At 42.5% G+C, this 18,977-nt stretch overlaps 1 protein-coding gene across 4 annotated transcripts in view; it reads left to right on the top strand.

The window, feature by feature from the left end:
• ADAMTS10 (ADAM metallopeptidase with thrombospondin type 1 motif 10) overlaps positions 1-18,977 on the top strand; it is a 192,587-nt gene that overhangs the window by 157,360 nt on the left and 16,250 nt on the right. For 3 of the 4 annotated variants that reach the window (XR_004540309.1, XM_033954332.1, XM_033954333.1), the window contains 6 exons: positions 1,118-1,241; positions 5,944-6,024; positions 8,636-8,802; positions 8,950-9,076; positions 12,041-12,173; positions 17,530-17,734. Coding sequence is in view for 2 of the 4 variants with exons in the window: in XM_033954332.1 (XP_033810223.1) it covers positions 1,118-1,241; positions 5,944-6,024; positions 8,636-8,802; positions 8,950-9,076; positions 12,041-12,173; positions 17,530-17,734 (837 nt within the window). In the remaining 2 variants the exon portion in view is untranslated. Of the gene's footprint in view, positions 1-1,117; positions 1,242-5,943; positions 6,025-8,635; positions 8,803-8,949; positions 9,099-12,040; positions 12,174-17,529; positions 17,735-18,977 lie in introns of those variants that run through there. The other variant, XR_004540310.1, reaches the window with a different exon arrangement.

Genomic DNA, 18,977 nt, shown 5'->3' with positions numbered 1-18,977 from the left:
TTTATATCCCATTTAACTACAAAGTTTCAAGCGGGTTACAATAAAAGGTAATACCATATCAAAAAAATTAACAAACTGTTAAATACATCTTAAATATAATCATAATATCCATCCTACTTAATCAAAAATTTTTCTGAAATGACCATGTTTTTATCACTTTCCTAAAAAGCCCAATATTAGACAAGTTTCTTAGTTCACTATGCAGAGAATTCCAGATTTCTGCAGCTCTTCCCAAGAGTGTTCTCTTCCTAGAGCAGAGCAATCTATAATCTTTATTAGATGGTATTACCAGTAACAGTTCTCAAGAAGAGCATACCTGGTTGCACGATGTACTGTTATCAGATCCATCAAATAACCTGGACATAACTATATAAAATTTTTAAAATGAAAAGCAAACTTTTAAATTCAATTCTTGCCTCAATTGGCAACCAGTGCAGTTCTCATGATAACGGGGTAACATGATTATAGAATGACACGGTGACAAAATTCATCACCGTTCCTGTCCCCATGGATAACCGCGGGAAATAATCCCATGTCATTTTCTAGTGTCTATTTCAACCTCAGTTCTTCTACACCAGCATTCTTTGAAGCAAAGCTTGTGGGTCAGTGGTTGTGGCCATTCATACTCTGATTCTTCCCTCTCTCTTTAAAGAATGACATGAAGATGGTTTCCCGCGGTTATCCGCGGGGACGGTGATGAATTTTGTTACCGGGTCATTCTCTAAACATGATCAAAGCTATTCCCCCCCCACCCCCAATATAAATCTAGCAGCAATATTTTTCTAAAATATAATTGACCTTACTGGCAACATATTTTGAGTTATTTCCCCAGTATTTTATGGGTATTCTGCTATTATTTTGAGTCATTTATGTGCATACTTGGCATATAAATGTTAATACCTTCTTTAGAATTACCCCTAAATGGTAAGGGAGAGAAGACGACAGATAAAATAAGGCATAAATGGACAGACTGGGAAAGACCAAGTAATTCCTTTTCTGCTAACATTGTTTCTTGTCCTCAGTATAGTACATGCATCTCTTCTCAGCCCTTCTGTATAGCCCATTCAAGATATAATAAAGCAGCTACTCATTTCTTGTGTTTTAACTCTTCCTGCAGCACATTGGCTGTGACCGAATTCTGGGCTCTGATGCAAAGGAGGATAAGTGTCGTGTCTGCGGGGGGGATGGTAGCACTTGTGAAACCACAGAAGGCATATTTAATCGGTCACTGCCTGAAGGAGGTAAGAGAGAGAGCCTTAGTTATAAAGGGGTAAATTTTCCATAGTGAATCTAACTTCAAAATTACATGCATTCTTTGAAGTCTCTTGGGGTGGGAACTGCTCTTTTGATTGTTCTTTTATCTGCAGAGATTCTGTCTCTGTTAACAGCGGAACCTGGAGCAGCCTGCTCCCCCTCTAACCATGATGGGAAAGACCCCCTCCTCCTCTGCAGGCCCTATCGCCCTCCCTCAACTATCCTCAAACACCCCCTTCTTCCCACCCCCACCCTGACGGGCGACCTTGCGGGCCTCCCAGCTCCACGTTAAATGTCGCTCATTGAAACGGGTTCTCGGGCTTTCTATTCATCAATATAAAGTATACATATAAATTATGTTTACTATTACATGTAATTTTTGTAACCATCTATATATTGTGAAATAGTACCAGGTAACAAATTTAGAAAGATAGGAACCTGTAATTATGCATGTACTTTTTTTAAATGAATCTGTAGATGAAACTTTGCATGTATTTTTATATCCCGCCAAGATTGTAAGATAAAATGGGATTTAAATCTTAAATAAATAGATTCATAATGTACTGAAACACCCTCCTCCAGTTTCTCCTCCGGAATACCATTTACTGCTTCTACTACTACTAATAATAATAATTTGCATTTATGTGACCATATTTCTACATGTTATGAACTTCCATTTGTTTTTAAGTGATGTGTGCATAGGTCTCAGCTGATCTTTTGAAAAACCTCCCCTCCTCCCAAAATGAATTGTTTTGCTCAGTCCAAATTTCCTTGTCATCCTTATCAGACCAGTCCAGAACCTGTGAGCCCTGCTCTATAAAGGCATTGTAGCCTGTAGCCTCAGGTCTTCAGTATTTCTGTCTTTAGAAGATGATGGCAATTGACCCTGTAGCTCCTGAGCTACATGCTCCTGTGCCACTTAGAGAACTGGTGCCAGTAGAACAAAAGGTTACTGAATTTTTGAAATAAATAAATAAAACACCGTTTTCAGTTAAGGGGGTGTCCCTCCCTACCACCATGCAACTTTCCCGTTTCTTTTATTCTTTCAATTCTACTTTTATTACAAAGAGACAGAAGAGATTGTAACTGTGAGTAGCCTGAGAAGCACCTGTTCTCTTTAGCAGCAGTTTCTAATTTCAGCAGCACAAGGGTGAGTCCTGACTTCTTTTTACTCCAAAAGAGAGCTATCATGAGGCTGGCTTTGTGCTTTGAAGTCTAAGAAAGATGATTGTAGCTGCACTGGGTATAGACATTCAGCTGCATTAGGCCATATTGCAGACATAGATTTAGTCCCATGAACTCATGCTCATATAAGACTTTTGCAAAGTTCTCTTCTCATTCATTAGTTAGCGATCTCCCAGGCAGAGCTGGTTTTAAACATTCTGAGGCCCAGGGCAGAAATTAGGAAGGAGACTCCTCCAATTCCTTCATCTCCCTGCCTCTCTGATCTCCAACCACCATTACTACCACAGGTAATACAACTTTAAACTCTATATTCTATAAATAGATAAACTGAAACAGATTTCTTCAACAGTATAAAACATAAGAAATGTGAACAAAATCACGTAAAGGTAAAGCGGGTCTTTCTTGCTTTTGCAAAGTCAAGTATAGAGATTTCTTTAGATAAGTTAGATTTATAACGATATGTTGCTTCCCCTACCACCCTGTAGTGACACCTGTGATGGACATTTGTGGGGGCAGGAGGTGTAGCGTAAGGAAAGAGAGATGGGACACTGAAGATTAATGGGGGGAAATGAAATGTGAACAGTGAAGAGGGATAAAGGAGGTAAAAGGAAGTCTCAGCAGCTATTTTCATCACTGACTGAGCATGGGCAGGAGCGAGTAGGATCACTCCTGCCCCAGCACTGCCTCTAGACCACCAGAGAAACAAGGTAAGCCTGGGGCCTTTCCTCTGGGTCCGAGAGGGGGTTGGTAGTGCCTATTCAGGGAGGGAGAGGGAATGCTGCCTTTTCATGTCGTGGGGTGGGGGGTTGCACTGAAGGTATTTTTTATTAACAATTATTAAAACCAAAGAAAAAAATTAATAATAATAATTTTATTTTTTATATACCGCCAAAGCCAAAGTAGTTCGAGGCGGTTTACAATAAGAAGAGCTGGACAGTCAACGAAGACATAACAATGTGTCCAATTATCCAGATATTTGATTATCTGGACTACCCTTTGCTGAGGTTAGTCCGTATAATCGGCGTTCTCCCTTTTGCTGCCTTGACCAATCTTCTTGTTTCCTTCTTCCTCCCAACGTTGTGTGGGTCACCGGGGCCAGCACTATGCTATGACATGCTGCCAGGGCCAGCACAGGTAAATTAATTTGTGCTGCTTTGCTGGCAGCTCAGCATGCAAGCTGCCCTCAGGGGAAAGCTTTTCTGACCATCACGGGTGCTGTTCTTGCCACCATGGAAGGCCCAGAGCAGAAGATAAGGGGGTCCCATGAAGCTATGGGACCTGGGGCAGCTGCCCTATTTACCTCCCTCTATCCCCAATGTCGGCCCATTTACATAACTTTCTACAAGATGTAAGCCTTCAGGCTTCCAACAGGATAGTGATAACAACGGTCATCCGCTCATTCAGATGGGGAGCTTACTGTAAAGGCTAGATAGCACAGGGTACATGGCTTCTGATGGTGAGGTCCTGGTCCATGAGCCACTGAAATTTCAGAATAATTCACCTAGCACTTCAGGAGTTTGAACCAGTAGTGCAGGGCAAAGCAGTTGAAATGTTCTCCAACAACACAACAATGATAGCTTACATCAATAAACAGGAAGGCACCAAAAGTGTGGTAGTATTTCAGCAAGTGGCTTTATTGTTGTCATGGACAGAGAAACAATTGCTGACTCTTTCAGTGGCTCATATTGCCAGAGTATAGAACATCTAAGTGGGTTTTCTTTGTAGAGGCTCCATAGAACTGGGACAATGGGAGTTCTTTCTCACAGCTTTTGATCTGATAATGGAACATTAGGGTACATTAATTCTTGATCTTATGGCAGCAAAGGTCAATGTCAAAGTTCCTTGCTTTTTAAGCCATAGAAGAAAGCCTGATTCCAAAAGCCTGGATGCTTTGATTCAAATCCTGGTTTCCAAGGAAGATGCTGTGTGTTGCCACCACTTCCATTTCTGGCTCATGTTCATTAAAAGATTTCTACATATTATGGCCATGTGATTCTAGTAGCTCCAAATTGGTCAAGAAGACTAATTTTCTGACCTAATTCATCTCAAGATCAATTGTTCATTGCACCATCCACAGGAGAAGGGCCAGTTCCCTTCTGTCTTACAGCTTGCTTTTGAGTGGTCAAGGTTAAGACATAAAGTTATTCGGAGGATAACATTCCACTTCTACAACTTATGTAAGAGTTGGCAATTATTTGAATTTTGTTGTGACAAGAAAGTAACCTTTTAAAGCTACAGTAGTTCACATCTTGACCATTCTTCAAGGTGGGCTACATAGAGGACTATCATTAAGTTTCTTGAGAGTCCAAGTAGCATCATTGTCTTGTTTCTAAGTGAGTTTAGAAAAGTCATCCTTAGCAACTCATCCTGATGTATTCTACTTTCTCGGAGGTATCAAATGTATTCTTTCTCCTCTTCATTGTCCTTGTTCACACTGAAATTTAAAACTAGTGATCAAAGCTGTGAGACATTCTCCATTTGAGCCTTTAGGAAGAGCAATTTTGAAAGACCTCAGTCTCAACACTGTGTTCCTTCTAGCTATCACATTGTTTGCAGAATTTGGAAGTAATCATTTCAATTAGGACTTTAAATCGCTAGATGTTTCCCAGATCATTCTTAAATACCTTGAAGTGACTAATAAATTCCAGAAATTAGATAGATTCTTCAACCTTTTTGAGGTCCAAAGAAGGAAAATGCAGCCACTAAAGCTACAATTGCTCATTTGATTGATATGATTTTGTCAGTCTGTTTTCTTAAAGGAAAGGCATCTCCCATTGGCTTAAGAACTCTTTCTACCAGAGGAGTATCAGCTTCTTGGGCAAAGTTGCATTTAGTACTCCCGTTGATATTTGCAGGATGACTACCTGGTCATCTCTTCATACATTGCCAAAGCATTACAGATTAGATCTGGGTACACGAGCAGAGTCTATCTTTGGTGCAGGTAATTCTGTTTCTTGCTCACCGTAAGGACTGCTTTGCTATATCCCACAGGTTCTGGACTGGTCTGGTACAGATGGCAAGGAAGGAAAATTAGGTGGTAATGGGTAATTTTCATTCTTTTAGTCCTACCAGACCAGACCAGTCCAGAGTCCCACCTGAATGCTTAACCATTGGTTTCTGCTGTTTATAGAAGACTAGTCTCCACTCTTGCTCCAAGTTTAGTTTCACCTAGTGTTTCATATGTTTTATATTTTCAGTTCAATTCAGATAGCTCCTTGTTTCCATTACTTTATTATTTGAAATACTGAAGACCTGAGGCTGCACAGCACCTTTACAGAGCAGAGCTCACAAGTCTATTTTTTTCTCTCTCTTCATCTGCTTCAGTAGTTTATAGCTCCGACCCATCAGTTCTGGCCTGGTCTGGTAGGACTCAGGGAAGAAAATTACCAGGTAAGACCTAGTTTCTCCATTTTGTGATGTTGTAAAATCCAGGAGTGCTCTTGTCTTTGGTTATGACAGCCTGGTTTTCAACATTCTCAAAGCCCTTCATCTTCTGTCTTTTAGGTCATGAAGAAGTTATCCGTATACCCAAAGGATCAGTCTATATTGATGTACGAGAGCTAAATATCTCTCTCAACTACCTGGGTGAGAAAGAGAGCATATGGAACCCAGAAGGATTTATATAGTCTTTCTGAGTGAAAGGAGTGTAGCACCAGAAAGTTTTCTGAAGAATGGTAGTTGCTTGGCCAACTACCTATGAAAATCCAAGGGCTAAATCATAGGTCTGGCCACCCATCAACACTTCCCAGTGACTAGAGAATATTTAGACTCCTATTTACTAAGCTGTATTATCTGTTTAACATGGGAATTATTAACAGAACAGTGCAACAACAACAATGCAACGCTTTACACCCTTAACACAGAAAGCACCATTATGGGATATGGAATGGGTAGAGATGGTGCCTGCAGTTAATATGTTCTCTTAAAATGGTAGATAACATGGTGCAGTTAACTATATCTCAAGAGGTGTAGCTGTTAATGCCTTCCTTGAACATGGTGGGTATTATGGAAAAGGGAGTGGGCCAATAGTATGGATTGGAGGAATAGCCTAATGGTTCAAGCAGCAGGCTGAGAAGCAGTGAAGCCGGGTTCCAAACTCTACTGCCACTTTTTGTGATCCTAGGCAAGCCTCAGGTACAAACTATAAGCCCTTCAGAAACAAGGAAATACCTAGTGTACCTGAATGAACTGGCCTTGAATTACTGCAAAAAAAAAAAAAAAAAAGGTGTAATTTAGGTAAGGGATAGAATAGAGAGTGAGGGGCTGCTGTAGGTAGGGGTCTGGAGGAGAAAGGTAGCCTACTACTAACAAAGGTGAAGAAGAGAGAAGGGAGAGACTTTGGGTGAGCCTGTTGGGTAAGGGATGATTGAGAGAGCGAGGAGAGGCATAGGAGCCAGCTTTGTGGGTACTGGAGCACCCCCAATAATGAACAAACTCTTCCATTGTGTCCAGAAGGTTAATGTCCTTTGGGTTTAGCACCCCCATCATTTTGAAAAATTGGCTTTTATGAGGAAGGGTATAACTAGAGAGTGGCACAGTAATTAATACAGTTCCCATCCCCACCCCTATTTACTACATTCCCACAGTTTTTCCCCATCCACATGCATTTTGTCTCATTTTCCACTTTTTCTCTGTCTCCACCCCAATCTCACTAATTTAAACATAGAAATAAGTCAGATATAGCTTGAAGAAAAATTCTATTTATCCATGAAGAAAAATTCTGATTATATAGCTCACCATTTCCTAAAGTATATGTAAAAATAAGCACCCAATTGTTTCAGGTTTTAGCTATGTTCTTTGGTCTTCTATGGTAAGTCCAGCAAGTGAAAATGTCCTTTCAGTTGAAGTATTGATTTACTGGAATAGCTAAAAGACACTTTGCAAATTGACTTAGTTTAGGCCAAACCATTTCCTTACTCTGCCAAATATTCTCACAAGTTTCTGGGTTCATTAAGTAGCTGTTTTTCCAAATCAGTGCACTGACATTGTGGAATATTACTACTTTATCACTCCCCATCCCTGCCATAAAACCATGATCATTGTTAATAATGCTGCACTAATACTGTGTAGATTGTTCCCTTGCCTGCGGTAATACCATGTAGATCATCCCCGTGGGAATCACTGTGTTAACTGCAATATTACTGCTTTCCCTATTACTGTATCACACTCTAAATACAACTGGACAAGAAAGAGGATAAAGACAATAAAAGAAAAAACTGTGAAGAAAGAGAAATTAGGATGTAGGACAAAGACAGTTTGGGAGCAGAAAAAGGGGGATGCAGGGCAAGGATTGGACACTGAAATAAAAACAGAAATCCAGGACAAGAACTGGAAAGATAAAGAAACAGAGGGATGCAGGAAAAGGAGTGGAGGAGCAAAAGGGAGATGCTGGCAGGATGGGACAGAAAGGAAGGTGCTATACTGGTGTTATTGTCACCGGAGGGGCAGCCATGCATCTCCTGCCTAGGATGACCTCAAAGGTCAGGGCTTGCACAAGATTATATTTAGTAGAATGGATAATAACAAAAACTGAAACATAGACGAACTGCTCACCCCTCTTCCCAACCCTTTGAATCAACAGCAACAACAATTTATTATTTCTATAGCGCTACTAGGTGCATGCACCACTGTACATTGTACATGCAAGAGACAGGCCCTGCTCAGAAGAGCTTACAATCTAATTATGACAGGCATACAGAGGGGGCTAAAAGGTAGTAGGGGACTATTAAGATAATGACAGACAGATATATTGGTTGGGTCAGTGTTTAAATGCAGCTTCAAATAAATTGGCTTTTAGTCCGGCTTTGAATACTGTCAGAGATGGAGTCTAGCGTAGCCAGCCAGGTTCCCTCCACTTCTTTTGTTTTACCCTTGTCCTTTCCTCTTTTATGTATTACTTGCCTCTTTTCTCTATGGACTTGTAGTTCCTTTCCAGTATTTCTTATACCTAGATTGTAAACCACTCTTATTGCTCATTAGAAGGGAGAAATATCAAAAAACTAAATGAACAGAAACCTCATGTTCCTCATATCATGGACCTGGATGACTGCTTTTCCTGTGTATGCCAGCTGGAATGCAGCAATGTGCAGGACCAGAGCTGGGATGAGCTATCTACTAGAAAAAAAAAAAAAAAGAGAGACTGAGGGGACACGTTGCAATAATCCTAATATGTTCCTTGTTCAACCATTATTTTTAGCACTGAAAGGAGAAAATCCTGAAGAGTTTTTTATTAATGGCAAACTCTCCATTGACTCCCCTCGGAGGTTTGACATCGCTGGGACAACTTTCCATTATAGCAGGTCTCCGGATGAGCCTGAGTCGCTGGAAGCCCTGGGGCCCACCAATATTACCCTGGTGGTCATGGTAAACAAGATTTTCTCTCAGCAAACCAATGGCAGTGGGAATTGTGCAGGAGTGTGTGACTGAGAGTAAAGCAAAGGATGTGTGTATGTGTGTAAGAAGTCTTCCTGCAGTTTCCTACTCATTGCTCCTCTACTGTTCTCTCTGTAGGTATTAGTGAGGGGAGAGTTGCCTGGAATTCGCTACAGGTTCAATGCCCCCATCACAAAAGAGACGCCAACGGGATACTCCTGGCACTTTGGTCCATGGAGCAAATGCTCAGCCCTATGTGCAGGAGGTAAGAACATCTCAGAATTCAGGTATGCATGGTATAGATACAAAGGGGGTAATTTCTATAAAATAAGTGCTAACACTTATGTGCCAATAGCATGTATAAAAGATTAGAATAATGGTGTATATGCCTATGTGTATGTATATACCCATATAAATGTTAAAATCCCTAAGCACTATTTTATTAATATGCACATATCTTATATAGTACATATTTTATAAATAGGTGTACATATAGGCAGAGCATAGATAAGATTAAATCTTATATACATAACTTATAGAATACCAAGACTAGCATAAATTCTCATGCCTAAATTATAAGTGCACGTTTCACCTGTAATGCCAGTATTTTATAAAGAAAAGTTTGGGTTATTGTCTTGTATAGAACAGGTAGGTGCCTTGCAGGCACCTAAATGTAGTCACATTGCTGTAGAATTACCCCTATTGTGGACTCAGGACCATCCATGAGTAACACTTGCTATGGCTGGTGAGAATTCCCAATCCCTACCAGCTGAAGACCTCCAGCATCTCTCCCTCCTTATCCTTGCTAATGATCCAGCATTTCTCCCCCATCTCTCAAACACACCCACACCCTGGTGTACCCTTTAAACGATTCCTTCTGAAGGTTACCGGCAGTGAGCAGTGATTCACACACTCTGCTCGTGCTAGTCTAAGAGCCTCCCATCCCACTTATGCAGAAACAGGAAGTTGTGTTAGAACAGTGGTCTCAAACTCAAACCCTTTGCGGGGCCACATTTTGGATTTGTAGGTACTTGGAGGGCCGCAGAAAAAATAGTTAATGCCTTATTAAAGAAATGACAATTTTGCAAGAGGTAAAACTCTTTATAGTTTATAAAACTTTCCTTTAACAGTTAAAAGGAAAGATATATAAACTATAAAGAGTTTTACCTCATGCAAAATTGTCATTTCTTTAATAAGGCATTAACTATTTTTTCTGCGGCCCTCCAAGTACTCTATTTTTTTCTGCAGCACTCACATTTAAAGTTCAATATCTTTTCTTTCTCAAAACTGGCACATTTCAATCACTAAATTGAAAATAAAATCATTTTCCTACCTTTGTTTGGTAATTTCATCAGTCTCTGGTTGCACTTTATTCTTCTGAATGTGCATCCAATACTTCTTCCCTTCTTTCAGCCTCCTGTATGCTTCCTCTCCTCCAGACCTCATTCCCTCCCCCAACTTTTTCTTTCTTTCTCTGTCTGTCTTTCTCTGATTCCGTGCCCCATTTTTTGCTTTGTTTCTGGTTCCCTGTCCCCCCCTCCTTCTTTCTTTCTTTCTTCCTTCCTTCCTGCCCTCCCCCATGCCACCACCGCCGCCGCGGAATAGGCTGCTGCCGCTATCGGGAACAGGCCATCTCCCTGCTTCTCTTCTGCACGGGGCCGACCAACTCTCGCTGCCCGATGTCAATTCTAACGTCGGAAAGGACGTTCCGGGCAGCCAGGCAGCGATTGGCTAGCCAGAACGTCCTCTCGACGTCAGAATTGACGTCGGGCCGCCAGAGTTGGTCGGCCCTGCAGGGAAGAGAACAGTGGACCCCCCCCCCCTTGGTACGCCACTGGAGCAGCAGCGTGTCTGGCCGGCTCGCTTGTTCAAAGCCGCGGGTGGTGGCTCCTTGCGAGATCCGCGCCTGCGTCTGAAGCCTCTCTGATGTTGTGACATCAGAGAGGCTTCCGATGCAGGAGTAGATAGCGCAAGGAGCCGCCAACCCGCGGCTTTGAGCAAACGAGCCGGCTGCTGCTCCAAAAGGAAGAGAATGATGGCCTCCAGACCGCGGGCCGCAAATAAAACCTGGAGAGCCACATGCGGCCCGTGGGCCGCGTGTTTGAGACCGCTGTGTTAGAAGGAAGGCTCTGTGGCTGGCACAAGAAGCAGGCATGAAAAGCTGCTAGCTGCTAGCAACGTCCAGAAGGGAAGAGGATTTAAAAAGTACAGAGGGGAGAGAAGAGAGGAGGTTTTCAGAGACAGAGAGGTAATATAAAGAAATAAAACAAAAACAAAAAAACAAAGGAAATAAGGTAATACCTTTTTTATTGGACTAACTCAATGCATTTTATGATGAGACAGAGAGAAATGCCAGATCACCAGCAGGGGAGCAGAGGGGAGGGAAAGAGAGATGCTGGCTCTCAGGTAGGGTGAGGAGAGGAACTTTGTGGGTAGCAAGGAGGGGGGTGAAGAGAAAATTTATACCCACCCAATTTGGATTCAGGCTCACTACTGTGGTGGAGGGAGGGAAAGCACCATAGTTTAAGTAAGAACTGTGACAGCAAAGTAGGCAGGCACAAGTGAGTATGCCTAGCAGCCCTTTTCTGATGACATTCTTGTGTCCTCTAGAATCCTCTGTCTTCAGTTTTGCATAGCTCCCAACCTCAGAAAATCAACTAAGTTGGGATACCATACAATTCTTTATACCCTGCAAAATTTCAATAAGGATTCAATGTGGTTTACAATATTGGTACTCTCAAATTAGGTTCTACAAGTTTTGACAGAAATTCAAAAATAATAAAATTGGGAGAAAAGATATGTCTTCAATAGGTTCCTGAATTGATAATACGACTCAAGTTGATGCAAATTTACTCCCCTTTTACTAAGCTGCGGTAGAGGTATTTACCATGATCCGGAGAGCTAAATGCTCCGACGCTGCTCTAACAATCATAGAATTCTAATGAGCATCTGAGCAGCATTGGAACATTTAGTACTCTGGGCCACGGTACAAATCTAGCTTAGTTAAACTATTGTAAGGATTATTTTCTTTTTTCTCTTTCTAATTATCTCTGATTTATTTGCCATTGCTATTACTGTTACAGTTATTTCTACTCTTGATAATCACTTTTATTATCATTATGTACATTTATAGTAGATGTACGAGTACTTTGTATTTTTCTCATAGAATTCAATAAAATATTAAGGAAAAGACCAAACTAAAATTCTTATGGATCTTATTCTCCTCTAGGTCTTCAGACACAGTCTGTGGTATGTAAGAAACAGGCAGACAACTCCATTGTGCCAGACCATCACTGTGCTACCGCTGATGGCAAGTTGCCAGAAAAGCAGCATCCCTGCAACATGGAGCCTTGTGTTCCTGAGTAAGTTTAAAAGATATACCCATTCATTCTTCCATCCATAAAACTACAGCACTGAGCCTCACCCCTAATCTGGAGGATCTTTCCTAAGGAGGGTGGCCTTTAATGAAATAGGACCTGGAGACTGGGGAAGAGAGAAGTATCTTATTATGATAATTTGTCATTAGAGCCCAATAAAGCTTCTACCTCTGGATGCAGAAAAAATTACCTGGGGACCATTGATGGAAATTGTCATCACAGTTGTAGACTGCACATTTTAGCTTATTTGTACATTCCACTTGGTTCATTTTTTTTTCTGCATCAAATAAGTCTGCCAGAACATGGCAACTCTAACCCCGCACTTCAAGGAGAATATTCATTGTTTATTGTTAACTAGTCTTTAAGCCCGTTACATTAACGGGTGCTAGAATAGATGTGTGTGTCTTTCTTTCTTTCTTTCTCTCTCTCTCTCTCTCTCCCCTTGGCCGCTTTCTGTCTCTCTCTTTCCTCAGCTGTCAACCATCACCCCTTGCCTGTTCCACCTGTCCAGCAGTAGGCCTTTGCCCTTCCTTTTACCTCCCCCTGTCCAGCAGCACTCCTTACCTGCTCCCCCTGTGCAGCAGCACTTCTTCCCTGCTCCCCTGTTCCTCTTTCCTGCTCTCCCTGTCCAGCAGCACTCCTTATTTTCTCCCCCTGACCCTCTTCCCTGCTCCCCCTGCCCAGCAGCACTCCTTACTTTCTCTCCATGACCCTCTTCCCTGCTCCCCCTGTCCAGCAGCACTCCTTACCTGCTCCCCCTGTCCAGCATGGCTCCTCTTCTTTAAAACAGCCTACCGGCTGTAACATTTGTTTCCTTTGTGTCTCTCTCTCCTTAGTGTTTTGTTATTTTTTTCAATCTGTCTCTTTAGCTCCCTGTCCTTCTGTGAGTGTCTGTGTGTCTCTCTCTCCTTGTCCTCTGTGTTTTGTGATTTTTTCAATCTGTCTCTTTAGCCCCCTGTCCTTCTGTGAGTGTTTGTGTGTCTCTGTCCTTGTCCACTGTTGTTTGTTTGTTTTTTTAAATCTCTGTTTAGCTCCTGATCCTCTATTCGCGGATCTGAGTGTAGGGCCATTTTGTAGGGCCAGGTCTGGTGGCGCCGTGTAGGGCGGAAGCGGGAGGCGGGACCTCAGCACCGGCCGGGCGGCTCGCGCCGCCGGCCCCCAGGAGCTCCCGGCCGCCGCCGGCGTGCCATGGTGTAGGAAGAACAGAGATCGGATCAGGGAACACGGCACCGTGAGAGCCGGGTGAGAGCTGCTACCCTCAGCTGTTTTTTTATGTAGTTGAAAGCCGCCGCCGCCGCAATTAGGGTTCGCCAGCCACCAGCGCTCAGCCGCACCGTGAGAGCGGCGACCCCCAGCTGTGCATTTTTTATTTTTATTTGAAAGCCGCCACCGCAGCTCCTTTCTCGATCCTGGTGCAGTTCGAGAGAGGAGCCGGTACCATGCAGTGAGAGCCGGGAGTGAGGAAGGCCTCCGCAGCTGTGTAACTTTTTTTTTTAAATTTGAAAGCCGCCGCAGAACTATGCACAGTGAGAGGCGGGGCCGTGCATGCGCACTCGTGTTTCTGCGACGGATCAGGGAACACGACTTTTGAGTGCGCATGCGCGGCCTAGCATTTTATTATATTAGAAGAAGATTACAGCATCAATTTTTCCACATTATTACCTAGTTCCTACCAACAATAAAAAAAACTGAAACCACCATTGGGGGGAGGATGGGCTGGGGAGGGCTTCAATGGCTAGGAGGGTGTAGATGGACTGGAGTGAGCTTTGACGGAGACTTCAGTAGTTGGAACCTAAGAACAGTACCGGGCAGAGCTTTAGATTCTTGCCCAAAAATAGCTAAGGAGTAGAAAAAAAAACAACAAATTTTTAGATTGAATCAGGTTGAACAGACTAGATGGACCATTCAGGTCTTTATCTGCCGTCATCTACTATGTTACTATAAGTTTAAAAGATTATATTGTTCATTGGAGGAACCCAAGTCCCTTGAGAGCAAAGAGTGAGAAGGAACACTCCCAAACACAAGGCTAAGCCTTTCAGTCTCATCTTCTATCAGTAGATATCAACCCAAAACATATAGCTGTTCTCTGCTGGAGGGCCCTGAGATGACATATATGTCCAAACCCTGGCAGGAGAAACACATATTGGAGCTGGCCTAAGCACTAAACTAAGCAATCACCTAGGGTGGCAATTTCTAGGCAAGTAGCAAATAGCAGCTGGAAGACATACTGAGCCAAATCAACAAGTTAAAGAGTGATAAATCACCTGGACCACAAGGAATACATCCCAGAGTACTGAAAGATCTGTAATCTGTCATTAAAATCATCCATAGTACCTAAAGATTGAAAGGTGGCCAATGTTATGCTGATGTATAAAAAGAGTTCCAGGAATGAACCAGGATATTACAGACCGGTAAGCCTGACTTCAGTGCCAGGCAAAATAGTGAAAACTATTATAAAAAATAAAATTACGGAATACATAGACAAACAAGGTTTAATGGGACATCTTGCCTCACCAATTTGCTGCATTTCTTTCAGGTGTGAATAAACATATGGAAAAAGAAGAGCTGGTTGGCATAGTGTATCTATACTTTCAGAAAGTTTTCAACAAAGTACCTCATAAGAGACTCCTGGGAAGATAGGAGTCAATGTTTAGTTGTGGATTAGGAATTGGTGCCCCCATATGTGCAGTAGAAAGAGCCAGCGGTGGTTTCCCCATCGCCCTTCCTTCGGCGTTGCTGGCTCCTTCTACTGCGCATGTGGAGGCACCTTAAGCACGTTCACACAGAGGCGGCAACCGCGGCAGCGACTCCCCCCCTCCCGCCCTCACTCTGTCTAACAAGACCAAGTAGAGCACAAAAATAACGGAAGCAGGCATACCGATGCTCAGCATCTGGACTGTGGTTTGCGGTTGTTCAGGCTGGGGAGGAGGCAAAAGGAGTGATTTAAGGATAGGTGGGAGAAGGGGGCTGGAGCTGAAGCTGAAGCGTCTCAGCGCATGACAATGAAAGACAGACACACAGAAAGATAGCGACCAGGGAGAGAGACATAAAGAAAGAAAAACAGACAGACAGTGGGCAGGGAGAGAGACAGACAAACAGGGGGCCAGGGAGAGAGACAGAAAGAAAGAAAGACAGACAGACAGACAGGGGTCCAGGGAGAGAGACAGACAGAAATAAAGATAGACAGACAGTGGGCTAAGGAGACAGAAATAAAGGAGACAGACAGCTGGCCAGGGAGAGAAACAGACAGAAAGAAAGACAGACAGTGGGCAGGGAGAGAGACAGACAGAAAGAAAGACAGACAGTGGACAGGGAGAGAGACAGACAGAAAGACAGACAGACATATATTCTAGCCCCCGTTAATGTAACGGGCTTAAACACTAGTTTAATATATTTATATTTGATCTGGAAGTGGGACAGACAAGTGAGTGATTAAATTTGCAGATGACACTAAACTATTCAAAGTTGTTAAAATGCATGGAGACTGTGAAAATTTGCAGGCAGACCTTAGGAAATTGAAAGACTGGGTATCCAAATGGCAGACAAAATTTAATGTGGACAAATGCAAAGTGATACACATTGGGAGGAATAATTCAAATCATATTTACCCAATGCTGGGGTCCACCTTAGGGGTCAGTACCCGAGAAAAAGTTCTAGGAACTATAATAGACAATATGCTGAAACTTTCTGACCCATGCACCTTGGTGGCCAAAAGAGCAAACAGGATTCTTGGCATTATTAGAAAAAGGATGGCAAATAAGACTAAAATTATTATAATGCCTTCACCTTGAGTATTGCATTCAATTCTGGTTGCTGTATCTCAAAAAGACATAGCAGAATTAGAAAAGATTCAAAGAAGAGTGAACATGATGGTAAATAGGATGGAACTCCTCTCTTATGAGGAAAAACTAAATAGGTTAGGGCTCTTCAGCTTGGAAAAGAGACAGCTAAAGGGAGACATGATTGAAGTCTATAAACTCCTGAGTGGTGTAGAACAAGTACAATCAAATCGATTTTTTTGCTCCATCATAAATTAGTAAGACTAGGGCACACTTAATTAAGTTACAGGGAAATACTTTTAAAACCCATAGGAGGAAATATTTTATCACTCATAGAATAGTTAAGCTCTGGAACTCGTTGCCAGAAAACTTGGTAACAGAGGTTAACATAAATGGATTTTTAAAAAGTTTGGACAAGTTCCTGAAAGAGCAGGCCTTAATCTGCTATTGAGACAGACATGGGGGAAGCCACTGCTTGTCCTGGGTCTGGTAGCATGGAATGTTGCTACTATTTGGGTTTATGTCAAGCACTTGTGACCTGGATTGGCCACTGTGGAAACAGGATACTGGGCTAGATGGACCATTGGTCTGATCCCAGTATTACCGTGCTTATGTTCTTATGGAGTCAAAGCCATAAAAAACTCAAACAACCATCAGGGTATACTTAAACCAACAGGGAAAGTAGACAGTTTTCAAATAGTTCATATACTTGGGTAAATAATTTTTCAAAGCAGCCCATATCAGGTGTATATTCAAAACAAAGTTTAAATTTTAATATCAAAGTATAAAGAAAGAGTTTAGAGGCCTAAACATTAATTGAGGGCTGGGGAAAGAACATAACTAAAGGTTTTCCTAGAGTCTCTGATACTCATGAACTGGTTTTGACACATATCTGAGTTTCCCTTCAGTTGTTAATGGCAATACAGACAGAATAAGAGCAAGGAGTTCATTTTACCTGGATCTTCCATTTAGGTAGGACTCTATCCCAGGTCCTGAATTTCCTCCTAGAAACCTACACCCTCCCTTCTCATTACCCTCTCTTCCCAGGGTCACATTTCTGTTTCTTACCTATAGACGAGATATTGTACTATCCTCTTGTGAACGAGAGAAATAGCTGCAGCTCTCCACAGAAATACGTGTTCAGCTAAGTCAATGGTATTCATGCATGGCCCTTGAGAGCCATCAACAGAATACTCCTAATATGGATTAAAGAGATTTTCATACAATGGAGGAAGTAGGCATTGAAATCTCTTTCATGCATATTCATTAGTGATAGTCTGAAAATCTGACTTGTTGGCTGCCCATGAGGAGTGTGAGTGAATAGGAAGGTGATAAGTTTTACATTGAACTTTGAATCATTCTAAGAGTAGTGCTTGGCACACCTAGCCCTAGCCACGAATGGAACCCATCTGCTTGTTAGCAGCATAGAGCACTTGTCCATTGGGCCAGCTAATTCTTTTTTCTAATTTTATCTTAACATTTTTTTTTACCAGTTTTCAACTAGAACACAGGCTGACCTTATGATTTTTCCTTCTGCTTGACAACTTGTCTCTCCCCTACAGCTGGTCACTAGGAAACTGGTCTGAGTGCAGCCGAAGCTGCAATGATGGCATTCGGACCCGCAAGGTGGTCTGCAGGCGTAGAATCTCTGCATCTGAGGAGCGGACTGTGGATGACAGTTATTGTCCCCAACCACGTCCTCGGATGTTGGAGTCCTGCAACAACCAGACCTGCCCACCAGAGTGGGTGGCTCTGGACTGGTCAGAGGTAAGGTATTATTCTTCCATCTCCACTTCCTTCCCTTGAGACTTCAGAGCAATTGCATATGCTTCCAAATGAGTGTAAGAACCCCAGGCTAGATGTTGTCAACCTTCAGGATTTTCCTGGATCCTCTAAGACTCTGCTGCAATCTATAAGAAAAACTGAAGAGAACTCTTAAGGGATTTTCAGAAAATGTAGGCCAAATAGCAAACTGGAATTAGAAACACAGAAAATGACAGAAAGTTAAGGCCATCCTCCCGATATTCATCTGGCAGTGGTCAGCATTTTTTTTAAGCACTGATCGTCACCGGCTAAATTATGCCCCAATATTCAGTCCTGGGCATAAATATCTCTTTTTCTTTTTTAAAAAATACAATACACCTCTCCTGCCCCCAACAATATCTCCTCTCTCCCCCTCCCCCCACCTGCTTCAAAGATGTTCCCCAACTCCTTAACCTCCTCTGCTATAGGAAATACCATGAGGGGACCTACCTACACTTTGGGTTGGTTGGGAGGGTTGGACGGGCCTTCCAGGGGATTGTCGCAGGTTGCAGGTTGGAGGAATAGGGGAAGGCAAGGGGCAAGGTCAGGGGAGTGGGTAGGTGGGAGGTTTTTTTATTTAAAAAATAGTTCTGTGCTTGCCAGCCTGATATTCAGTGTCAGTACCCATCTTATTTAACACCTGTAGTTTGTGATCCTAGTTTTAATTCAACTGTTGCAACCCACTCCTGTTTTAGCAGCCCCACTGTCATCAGATATTGATCCCTTTCACTTTCCATCACATTCCTAGAATGTGGAATTCTTTCTCATAAGTTTAAAGCCACTTCTGGGGTACAAGATCAGGGTTTGACCATTTAGCTCAGTAAATTTCATCACCAGGTTGGATCTAATAGATACAAAATGTTATCTGCGTGTAGTAGTCTAGTAGTTGGAGTACTAGTGGGCTGAAAGCCACAGGTTCAAATCTCACAGCTCCTTGTGATCCTGAGTAAGGGCTAGATTCACTAAGCTCACCAATCGTGTTTACGATCGTGTACCAACCCGATTTTCCTCTGACCTGATTCACTAACCTCGTGGCCGATCAACCTCCGATCCGCACATGCAAATGAGGGGAATGGCATGCAAAAGTAGGAAGGCAGCGATTCACTAAACAATTTCAGAAAGACCGACTGGGCTGGCCGATCCAAAAAGAAGCGACTGCTGAGGACCAGTCGTTCAAGTCCCTGCCGACTCTCCTGCCCCTCTTAAG

Source organism: Geotrypetes seraphini, chromosome 8 (genome assembly GCF_902459505.1).
Source record: "Geotrypetes seraphini chromosome 8, aGeoSer1.1, whole genome shotgun sequence".
Classification (NCBI taxonomy): domain Eukaryota; kingdom Metazoa; phylum Chordata; class Amphibia; order Gymnophiona; family Dermophiidae; genus Geotrypetes; species Geotrypetes seraphini.
This window is presented reverse-complemented; position numbering and strand designations above follow the sequence as displayed.